We start from the raw sequence: 12,173 nt of genomic DNA, 5'->3' as shown, positions 1-12,173 counted from the left end.
TTCTCGTCCTGATATGGCTGGGCGTAGCACCAGGACCTTTGCCCTGAGTTGTTTTGACATGTGAGTGACAAAGAAGAGATTTGTGAGCTTATATTACCATATTAAATTTTGTTTGGGTTTAATTGTTGCACTGCAATGGTTCTTAAAAGTAATTAAATTTCTATAGTTCTTTTAAGCTCTTCAGATAAACTAACACATGAAAAAATTCCTGATAATACAGTACAAAAAATAAGCTTAAAGTTTACACAGTTTCTTACTTAGTGTCTGTTTTAAATTTGTGCATCGTTGGTAATTTTTGCAAAGTCAAGTTTCAAGACTTCATTTTTAAAATACCCTGTTTAACAAATTCTTTTTACGAAATGAATAAGTTGAATGGACTTCATTCATTTCTTCTTTTAGAATCCCACCCTAGTTCATGTATATCACTTTCTTTTGTGTTTAAGACATTTGATGCTAAACATCTATATGTGGTAATTAAAACACGCTTGAAGGGACCCCACAACTTAACTGTGTACTTTATTATCGTAGTACAATCCCTTTCCATTCAAAGCCTGACCCATATCAGTTGCAGACAAGCGGCATTTTCGCCCCATGGCGAGACTTGTTATTTTTTATCCCTCTTAAAGAAGAAAAACATGAAAACTCGTTTTAGAATTTCTAAAAAAAATATATAATTCCCAATCGGTTTCACCTATTACTTTTTCCCATGTCCTCTGAATGAAAAATAGAGATAGGGTCAAAATATACACAAAGAGTTCTTATCGTTTATTGCGGGAACTCCTCTAATACCAAAACCGATTATCGTAAAAGGTGTATCAATCTTTGTGTTTTTAAAAGAAATCGGGTCATTTAGATGTCAATAAATAGAAATGTAGGACAAGGTCCAGATTTTTCTTTTCAGATATTGAACACTTTAAAAAAGGAGAGATTTTGACCAGAAGTCGGACATTTTGAATTATACTTGACAAATGTTCTTTAATATGGCATATATTTTGGAAAATGTCAACATTAATAAGGGCTCACCAAAAAATTCGTTCCTGATTCGCACACGATCTTGGATTTTGTCTGCATATACGATTATACAGTTAATAAACTCCAGCAAGGTCGTTTGATATTCCACATTCTCTGTGTTGCGCAGCTCATCAACTAGTGCTGCAAACCGATACCTTTGTTTCTTGGCTTTCTGAAATAAAAAATGACATAATATTCTGAAAATAGACTAAACAAATAAAAAATGTAAGGCAAGTATTGTATTAGGTAGAATATTAGTATTCTATTGTTATTATGTCTTCTCAAAACATTGAATGATGAAGCAAAAGCAATTCAAGGCATACAAAAAGAGGACTCAAAAGTACGGACCAGATGGGCGTCTAATGTAAACTAGTTCTTTGTCAACAATCTGATTTACATGTACACAATTGAAAACATAAAAGTGAGAAAAATTATAAAAGTTTTCAAGTTGCGTGATACTGCTGATAAGTTCTATTGTAAAGTTAAAAGAGCAAGAAAACCCGAACCCGATCTCTGCGCTTGACTTGCAACCCGGCCAACTGCACTTTTATTGAAATACTTCTTTCATTTATTAAAGCGAAAGCACTGAAGGAATGATATTCGAAGGATTTAAGCTGGGTCAAATGCTTGCAACAGAATTCCATCTGTTTCCGAAAACATTACAACAATGCTATTAAAAGACCCTTTATGGCACAAAAGGCGGGAAGATATGTACGTAATACGGGAAACAATAGGAGACTATATGTATTATTGTGTAGGGCCAATTGTCTTCATAGTTAAACATGATCCTTTAATATCTGAAAAATGATATTCTTGAAGGGTTTTTGGAAGTATTCTTATATATGTTACAATGATAATGTCGCTATATGTGTCAGGTTTCAGGGCAGACATGTGGGTCTGACTACTAGGCTTTTAGAGGACAAATCAGTCCCAGGCACTCACTGACTACTAAAACGCAAGTCAACACCATTCTGCTGCACAAACTCTCTCGACCTATTTGTCCTCAAGAACATATTCCAAATCAGATAATGTTTCGAAATTATAGTCATTCTTTATGATAGCATGCTAGAATTTTAATTTCTTCTTAGGTGTTTCAAACCTTTTATTATCTTTAACAGAAGCCAAAGTCTATTCGATGTATTGACATTGCTAAAATATTGGATTCCTTACAATGAACTAGTATCAAACTGTTCAGATTAAAAATCTTACTGCAAAATGCAGGAACATTGTCCCTTTTAAATTCGCTTCCCAAGCAGCTTCAAAAAGGCAACCAGGAACAACATAATGAAAACCATTTTATATTTATCATGAACATTGGGTTATATTCTTGTATATAATAGTCAAAAAGAAAACGGTAATGGTTTTTACGTAACGTCAGGGTAAATGTAGTCTATCTATAGACGAGACTAACGTAACATAGGTATTACTAAGCTCTCCGTTGGACAAATATTTTGGTACTTTAGGGAACCTTTTGTTGTTTACAAACAGTCAACAAAGACGGTTAAATAGTCGATACGACAAAGTCTTTCAATACATAAAACGACATATTTCAAGTTAATGGTGTATTCTAAATCAGCTGGTAGTGTCGTGATTTGAAACAAGTAGACGACAATTACGTATTCTAAAGCCGTGATGCATTGTGTATTCCTAATTACAGGTATATGTACTCATTAACATTTTTGAATTCTGTAACTTAAACAGAATTATACTTCTTCGTCTAAGATTTGTTTTCTAACCTTTTTTTCATCAGTATGTAAAAAAAATTGGATTTTAGTATCTAAAAATGAAAAATGAATTATCGGATTAAATATTTCGAAGGCGTCATGACTTTGTTTTAGGTCAAAGGGACCATAAACCCCATGATGGATTGTCCCTTGGCGTCTAATTCAAGCTTGGCACACACAACAGTCGTTTGTAAGGCGATTAGTTCGTTTTAGGAAGTGTCCTCCAAATAAGATTTTATGTCAATTACACACCCTTCCGATACTTCAGTTCTCGAAATATAGTAATGTACTAGTATTGATTCAAAAGTTGACTTTCGTTTTTCCCCTTCTTCACGAAACAACTGTGTTCGATTGGTGTTGCGAGTGCGTTTACTACCGAAAAAAGGGAGATTGAAATGCACTCTATAAGACATGGAATCGTCATAAAATAAATGTGTAAATAAAAATGAAAATTTTATTTGAAATAAATACATGCTACACTAGAATCATTGATTTCAACACATACATGTATTACACCTCGATATGTTCTGCAGCTCTACTTGTAACTTATTTCATTAATGGATGCGTCAAATGCCATGGATTGTTAACAATCTTTAAATAAATCCAAAAATCTTTACCCCAAATCAACTAAGATTTGAGATCAAATGAACGACAATTGACCGTGTTTTACTCCCAAAAAGTGTATTTCATGTAAAGAGTCCGGATTACACGGATTTCGAGATAAAGTGTAGTGAGGTTCTTGGGGTCAACATAACTCTCTATAGCAAGCTTCTGTGATCGGGGATAACTATTAATGGTAAATACCTCCTAGAACCACGATTACCCCAATATGTACCGACATATTAGCACGATTTCCTTATCCGGGGCATAAACCAAGTTATCAGAGCCTCTTAGCTATTTCTATAACATGAAGAATAATTTACACAAATTAGCAAACACATCAGTAGAGGTATTACCAAAAATTTGAGAGCAGTTTTCATTTAAACAAAATTAAAATTTCGACGGAGGCACAAATCTTATCGCCGAGGTATACAGATAAACACGACAAAGCGTGGGATTTGGGATGACAAAGCAATGTATCGCAATACTCAGAGATTCATAAGCCACAAATTAGCGCCACCTCATACAGCAACCGGTAGTATCAGGGCCAATAGAATTATCCACATAGAAAGGACGGATAAATCTGATATCGTATGGATAAAATAGCAACGCAAAGTCATTCGGATGTTTGATCAATTATGGTCCAATTAACATACAAATGTGTGGGAATTTGGGGGTTATTTGGTTATTTAAAGGATGTTAATACATGGTCGAGTTTTCTCACCTTTTTCTGATTTTCACAGAACATAAAAATTCTAATTTTTTTTACAGTGTAAATATTCACTGTGTCTTAAGTGGGTCGAAAGAGTCCCTAAGCCTTGGTTTATCTAGGAAATACAGACCATGGTTTGCTTGTAGCAATTTGTGTGATAAAAGAAGATCATAGAGGCTTTCTGTAAATGAAATGTTTATAAAAGGACCCGTATTTGCAATATCCACTGCGGTTTAAACGGTTACTTGGTCCAAATGACTTTTCATATGGGTAAGGGTTTCTTATGTTAATATATTGCAATTCAAACCCCAAACACACAACCTTTTTAACTTTTAACATTAATTAAAGTTGTTTCCAAGTCAAATGCTCGTCTGGACCTTGTCAGTTATATTTGCAATCAATCAATAATTGAACACATACAGCAAATATAGGACCCCTTATGTTTAATTAGTGATAGTATCTTCTCTGAACAACATGTGACGTCACAAGAGACGCCACATGAAGGTTGTTTTCTTTTGCAGCAGACGACAGTTGGACTCTAGTGTCGTCTGCAGGAGAAAAAGTTCTATCCCTCTCCCATCAAAAAATAGTTATTGACATTTTTCTTTTGTAAATGATTTTAAATGCATAATGATACAGTGACATAAACAAATACTTTCGAGGGGCAATGGAAAAGCGACCTGTTCAAGTTGAGTAAAAGGTGTTTTTGTTGTTGCACGCGACTCCTTCGCCTTAACTTGTGTACATGAAGCTTCATATTAAATATCTTATCATTCATTATCTATGCAGCATGTGTTCAGATGAATAGCATAAAGTGGAGAATGCAAATTAGTATGTTAATTGTTCTGTTTTTCATAGACCGTAAAACATGTATCTGCAGACCATAAACCGGTTTGCTTGAGCATAAAAATGCAGCCAATATGAAGAATTCGAAACCGGTTCATGAATAATCCCAAATTTTGTTTTGTATATTTATCCTCTTGATGTCATGGTAGCTGCATTTCAAAATGGAGATTAAAATTCTGAAAAACTTTCAAAGGGGTCAATCTGCACAATATCAAAGAAGTGAAATGAGACGTTTTAAAACAAATTGAAACACATCCGACTACATTACGATCTACCAAAACGCTCTGAAAACTTAGTCTATTCATGAAATGAAAAAATGTTTTTAAAAACAACAAGAAATCTTATATTTGATAACACAGGCTGAACAGCATTTTTGTAATATTACTTATCGTTGAAGATTGAAAGTATCTCCTCAGGCGCGCCTCATTAGATATTCAAATCATATGGAAGAATACTTTTTGACATAACGTTGTGTCAAAAAAAGTCCACTTAAAACAGGTTAGCGAGACCAAATTTGAATTTCTAATGCCAAAGCATTTCTTTTCTCTTATGTTCAAAATATGCAGCACTAAAACAAAACCTGAACCACATTGCCGTTGGCTACGAAATTTATTCTGGAATGTTGCAATTGAACAAAGCTCTCCCTGTTTCTAATTTACACAGATAGGTATTAGGTGTTGTGAGGCTTAAATGTGATTTCTTAATTTGCAGAAGGATACGTTAGCAGTAATTCAATAAATAAGATTTAATATGTACACAAGAGTATAATCATAACACCGGAACAACGATGTTAAGTTCTGACGTCATTGCAAAAAACCATTAACCTCTTTTGGAAAAAAAGAGCTCAAGCCAAGTCCTTCTCCATTACCCCTAACCAAACCTCGCGTGCACATTAGGGACAGATTTTACCAGATAACTTTTTTGTATCTCAACTTTATCTAGTCTCCATACAAATAAAATCTACCCGCCTGGAGGTCTCAAAGCTAAATAAATATCAAGATTTTTTTTCAAAATATGGAGAAAAGACAATTGAAACCTGGCAGGAAAAAATTATAATGGAAACTTGATATGTAAAGCTAATAATATTATCCTTACTTAAAATAACTGCACATTTATGCGTGTATGCAAAAATTAACATAAAACAAATCTTTTTTAGCATTTGCATCAGTGATAATCCATCAACATTTATCTCTTATTGCATAAGAAGTTCTAGTAAAGATTCTATGAAGGCCGAAGTTAAAGACATTGGTACCGATTCTACAACGTCCTCTGAAGAGACTCGGCAAGCTCACCTAGAGAGTAATCTGGAAACGGTTTCCTTTACTTTGATGTGGTATAACTATATGTTTAAGCTAGCTAGGGAAATCCCAGTCCTTTAGTCTAATAGCCACACCGGTCGTTGGCCATAATCTTCTAGTTTACGCTATGTTTATATATTCACTTAGAGTATTGATAAGATACACAAATCGAGTGAATGTCGATATTTGAATATTGTAGGTTGTGTTGTAATGGTATTTACCGATCACAACGAGAAATGTAGACCGAGAAACAGAGCAAACATGTCGTTCATCACTCTGCTACTGAGAAGAACCGACGTGCAGATGTGGTTTTCTGACGTCACAAAACAGCAGAGGGGTTGCGAACAAGTGTTTTAGCAACCAGAACAAGTGTTAGCTGCTTTATGTACAAGATTGTGTACATACCAACACAATGCCAATAGGTCGAAAGCGAAAACCCATTTGCTAATAACTTGAATGTCAATACACTATTTAGAATTTAAAAAAAATCTTGAGAAACGTGCCTTTTACGAATTACTGTGATTGTTAATGTGTTCTGATAATATTCTGTTGCTGGACTCCAACTATGAGGTTGCTACCTTCTGTTTCTATCGAAGAAAATCAACCAAAAGGCATTAATCTTCAGATGCTTCTTTGATCGTAATTTAAATAATATTTTAGTCTACTAGTTATTTTTTTTAGAAACCAATCCAATTTCCATAAAATGGTTTGAAGATGTTAATGATATCCTATCTATTTAGTTGATGTAGAATTATGATGGCAACTGAAAATGCAAAGTCTGAAACATTAATCAGGAGACATGAATATGTCTAGCCTATACAATATAAGATTAAACAGCCAATTCAAAATCATCTGCCTTCTACATTACCAAAGTCGCCAAAATTAAAACCAATTACCAGAGTGTGAAAATGAAGTAAAAACTTGATATTCTATTATTCTGTGGAGCAAATGAACTGGAACTAAAGTTGGTTTAAGATTGCAGATACTTTTATTTTCACAGCTTAAAAGTTATTTAAAGGTTTTCTGACGACAAGCAATGGTGAAACACGAAATGTTAGGGTACCCTGTACTTGTAAATGTACTTGTGAATCATGCCTACCCTGTAATGTTCCAGAGCGTCCAGGGTACAGGTGTAGCCATCTTTGGAGTAGACGCACAGAGCCGACAGAAGTTCCAGAATTTGCTTCTTGACCGTGTCATTGTCCGTGCCTAGGGCTAAAATATAAAGCAGTCATTAATACACGTGCAAGATGTAAACAATTAAAACAACTAATTAAGTAAAATAACATTTTTTTAATGTTTTGTTTTGTTTGTTTGTTTTTTGTTTGGTTTGTTGTGTTTTGGTTTTGGCGTCTAACTTGCTGTATATTGTATCAGTGAATGGCAATGAAGGTTTTATGTTAGAAATCCTGGACATACAATCCTTTTTTTTCTAATCGACAAAAATCTTTCTCTTTGTATGAAATCTCTGGTATCATATTAGCAAAATCTAAATAAAATGCATGCTTATCATAGGTTCATCCTGCTGCCCTTTGATAAGGTGTGTGTTTTTTGCTTCAACGTGGGTCGTCTGATAACAATCCAACAATCAGAACATCCACATATTTATATCATCACTATTTTCTTATTTAGATCTTTTAATGATTTACTGAGTTGGCTTAGATGAAAACTTAAGTAAACGCAACCTTTCACTGCGCATCTGACACCAGCCGATGTTGCTAGGTCTTCGCTATATCCATCTGCGAACAGACGATTGTTACATGCCGATCTTCTTCTGTCCCCGCCTCACGCCAAATGCATGCAGGTGAACAGGACCTAAATCTCTTCATAATTTATGGTCCAGGAAAATGACATCCCGGGGACATAGTTAATATGTGGAAGACGGAAAGATTTATGTGTCTCGGACAACTTCACACTACAATAATGCAAACTAATTTTGTATATTGCTTATACAGGGAGATCCTCTAATTCCAGTCCTATTAATGGTTATTCTTCTTTGATTTATCCAAACAAATCATAAAAGTTGATGAGGCAGAAAATATAAGAACGGTCAAAAAGCATCAAATTATTTAAGGTTATAGGAAAAAGATTTATGAGGGAACTATTTGATTGAGACCACTGATATGAAAAGTCAAAATTTACGGGTTAATAGACCCATGTATAGGCTTATGAACTGATGGTTCTGTTATGCATAATTTTACTTTAATATATCTTAAAATAGAAAAAAGCAATCTATGGTTTTAACGCTTTCCAAGTACACATGCTTTGATCTAAAAATATTCATATCTCTATAGTATGCATGAATTTGTCTCAACTCTCGACCTTTTGTGTCTTTCATAAATATTTCTGATATAAATTTGTCATATTTTGTTTTAGACAGGGATGGACATTTTAATGTGAGTCATCACTGAATTAAAGATAGGGCCCCGTTTTTTGCTGTTGGGAAAGACTTTTGACTCCAGCTTTTTACTGAAGCGAGGTAAAATTCAACTTGACGAACTTTCATCATGAGTAAGTCCGGTGTTTTGGAGTCTCTATTTGCCCACCTTTTTTACTTCACTTTTCAGACTTCTATCCCTAAAACAAATCATCGATAAAGAATACACGCACATGCATAATTGTTCATTTATTAAGCAAACCGTAAGGAAATATCACAATGTTTGGAATACTGTTAAAACACATTTAACGCAAAGACCCGGTATCAACCTTGAAAGAAGGACGTTGGTGTATTTGGATGTGGTTTCGGATAACCATGAATAACTGCTTTGTGAAAAGATGTAATTTAAATTTTAAAGATATAACAGCGTTTATATTGCAACATTTAGCGCAACCTTCTCTGAAGTTGAGTTTCATTCATAAAACTTCAATTAAGGTCATTTTAAGGTGACACTCTTTTCCGCTGAAAAATTCTAGACACAAACTGAAACACAATTCATAAAACATATCCGCGGGGACAAATACCGCTTGTTTTGTATACCTATTTAAGCATCTTAGATGAAATACAATGATATGGTCATTATTCAAATAAAATGCAATACACTGCAAACTTTGCCCTTGGTCAGTTATAAGCCGTGGAGCGGACAGATACAACATCGTGCTTCCCTTGTTCAGGCAGCTATAGCAAAAATGACTCATGTTTGATGTGTATACTTGTTATGTTGCTTATCTGCTCCACAAATAAGGAGTTTGTTTAATGCCTTCAGACAAACAATACACACGCCCAGTAATAGCAACACACTTTCTTTTCTTAGTGATGGTCGTTTTCCTTTGGAATGTCCAAGAAGATTTTATTCGTATTAAGTCCAGATGACACCATTATCCGGGAATTAAACCCCATCATCCGGGAATTTGACCTCTTTCGGCTCTCACAAAGTTCAAAATTATTTTGTTTGTGGCCAAAATGCTGTTGCATTTTAATGATGTATAAAAATCGCCTTTCTTGCCAAGTCTATTCAAAAGGGTGTAATTGAATATTTAAAGTTATTTGTGAGAAGTTAATCTTACTGCTGCAATTCGTAAACGGACGTGGCTCAGATCTTTGAATTCAAACTGAGGAGACAATTTGATGTAAAAAGAAGCCGTATGATGAAATAAATTGACTTCTTTGATGTCCGAACGATTGTCATTTACGAGTTAAGCGACCTTGGAAATGGCTGTTACTCGTTGGTGAAACATATTTTACAAAGAAAACAAAATAAGGGAATTCTGATTAGTTATAAAAATGGTCATTGATCCTTTACTCAAAAAGTACAATAATGATAATTATTTTGTTTATTTCTCGTCGACAATAAAGTTCAAAATGTGAAATAAGCAGGTGATTTTATCTTGGATAATGAGGGTATATTGGACATTTTTGTCCTCCACATTAAATACTTTTCCATGTGGGAAAAAGGGTATAACAAAGCATGCGCAGTAACACATTTTTCTGAACCAATGGTTCTTGGCCTTTCCATGTGTTGTAGAGGTCGGGAGCAGTGACTTAAAGACCCCTTCCCCTGGTCTTCGCTTCCTTAGTTCTATGTTGTATCAATTTCCACTTCTGCCTGACAGTCACAGCACGTGTGCTAATCCAAAATTTTAATACCAAACCCCCTTTTCAGTTTGATTAACGTCTCGTCAGTTCTGACCAAACATGGTCCTGATTTGGAGAGGTTATCTGGTGGAGGATTTGGCCACTAACCCTGGGTATGAACGAGGCAATTTTAAGACATCAATGACACGTAGCTCCCATCTGTCTTGTAAAAATCGCAGAAATTTACAATAAAATATAACATTTTGAACAGCGATAACTGCTATTCTTACATTTTTACAGAGCTAGATATGTCTATAAATGTTCTTGAAATCTGTCGGAATTGAATTTCATCACTAGTGCCCCCCTTCCTTGAGCGCAAGAAAAAACGTCTTTTATGCAAAAGTAGTCTTTTCAAAAGTTTGGAAGCAGTTTTGTGCTTTCCATAAAGGCTTTATTTTATTAAAGGTCAAGAAAGGGGACCGAAAAAATAAATAGGGCAGTCGTGGTTATTATGTTGACCAGTATAACATATGATTGTCCCCAAGTAATGGTACACAAAACACCACTCCATAAATACACAAGATGGGGCATCCAGCTGTGTCTGGCATGCTTTTACTACTATTCGTACCCAATGTCCAGTGAATTCAATACAAACAACAAGAAATTGTAATTCATGCTTGTATTTTTTGTCATGGAAAACCAATTATCAATTATAGGTTTGACAAAATGCCTGTAGCGATGTCACAATAGCTCAACGAAAAACCTTTGGACAAGACAGGGGCCATGACGATGCAAGTTTCACAAAACGACCCTTAGTCTGGTTAGTGAATTGCTGTCTAATAGACATATTTAATAGCAATAGTTAATGGGACCTACTCCAGTACTTGTCAAAGTCTTACTCATTCACTGAACGACAGCCAGCAACACGTCTTAATGGCCCGGACTGACAGTAAAATGGCGCTAAGATTTAATAAACCCGTCGCTAGAGCTAGACGAGGGAGGAATGGTAACAAAAAGGCTACAAATATAACAGTTCGCCACTACGTATAAGACCATAACGAGTGTACTTTTATATTTCGGCGGATGTCAGTACGCGGAAGTTGGCGCTTACTGCAGAGCTTATCGGGAAGCTGTCTCAAGCAGCCGACAGCTGAGTGGGTGGCGGGAAAGAAGTACAAGGCGTTCAGTAGCACTGCTATTTTTGTTCTTGATATATTAACAGTTGAAGTCCTGTAACTGTTCTTTGGGACTGAAATTCCACATTCAGTATAAAAACTTTAGACAATTTTCTGCAAACGTACACAGATGATAACATAGACGTACCAGTCGTCTGATCAATTGTCATGTTAGTCAATACGTCAATTTATGTGAAACTGACAAAACGTTGACACAGGTATGTATTGTATCGCACACCATTTTTCACAATTGAAGCCTTCCCCCGTTTACCAGGGTAGGCCAAGATCTTTCATTTTTTGTCAATATATGATAGTTTTATAGAACTTAATTAAGGGCATTAGTTGATAGAGCAATCATTCTTTCGTTGTTTAGGTTCCGTTGGTTAAGCTCTAAACCTGGAGACTGTCCAGAGAAAAGGTTAGATATCGCTTTTCTCCCTATCACGTAGGGCTTCCACTGTCAACAGTTCTTGTGTACTTCTTGTGTGGAATAATCCTTATGTCGTCAGAGAAAGATAGAGAAAAGTGAAACTCCCCTCCTGTCCAGTAATTACAGCAAAAAAGAAGATCCCCCTTCTGGCCTCCAGCCAACGAACAAGGATTGGCTATTATCAGAATATTAAACATCTAAGGTTGTTAATGAAAAAAAATTAAATGCATCTGTCATTCAAAGACGACATGAAGATTGTTGCTTTTATTAACCCTTTCTCCCTCCATACAGACAGTGGATTCATGTGCAAACCTTCCTGGATTTCTTTCAGTGTGATTTTTTTTTCTTGAGATCCTGTCTTATGA

At 35.2% G+C, this 12,173-nt stretch overlaps 1 protein-coding gene across 5 annotated transcripts in view; it reads right to left on the bottom strand.

The window, feature by feature from the left end:
- The window catches only part of LOC134239030 (formin-J-like), a 93,570-nt gene that overhangs the window by 14,259 nt on the left and 67,138 nt on the right, over nt 1-12,173 (bottom strand). The window contains exons 2-3 of one of the 5 annotated variants that reach the window (XM_062721171.1): nt 7,291-7,406; nt 1,024-1,183 (exon numbers count right to left, since the gene is read on the bottom strand). The exons of the other annotated variants lie outside the window; for them this stretch is intronic. Coding sequence (XP_062577155.1) covers nt 1,024-1,183; nt 7,291-7,406 — 276 coding nt within the window. The remainder of the gene's footprint in view (nt 1-1,023; nt 1,184-7,290; nt 7,407-12,173) is intronic. 5 annotated transcript variants of the gene reach the window in all.

This window comes from Saccostrea cucullata, unplaced genomic scaffold, assembly GCF_032062105.1.
Source record: "Saccostrea cucullata isolate Sc308-1 unplaced genomic scaffold, CSIRO_AGI_Scuc_v1 ctg149, whole genome shotgun sequence".
Lineage (NCBI taxonomy): Eukaryota > Metazoa > Mollusca > Bivalvia > Ostreida > Ostreidae > Saccostrea > Saccostrea cuccullata.
This window is presented reverse-complemented; position numbering and strand designations above follow the sequence as displayed.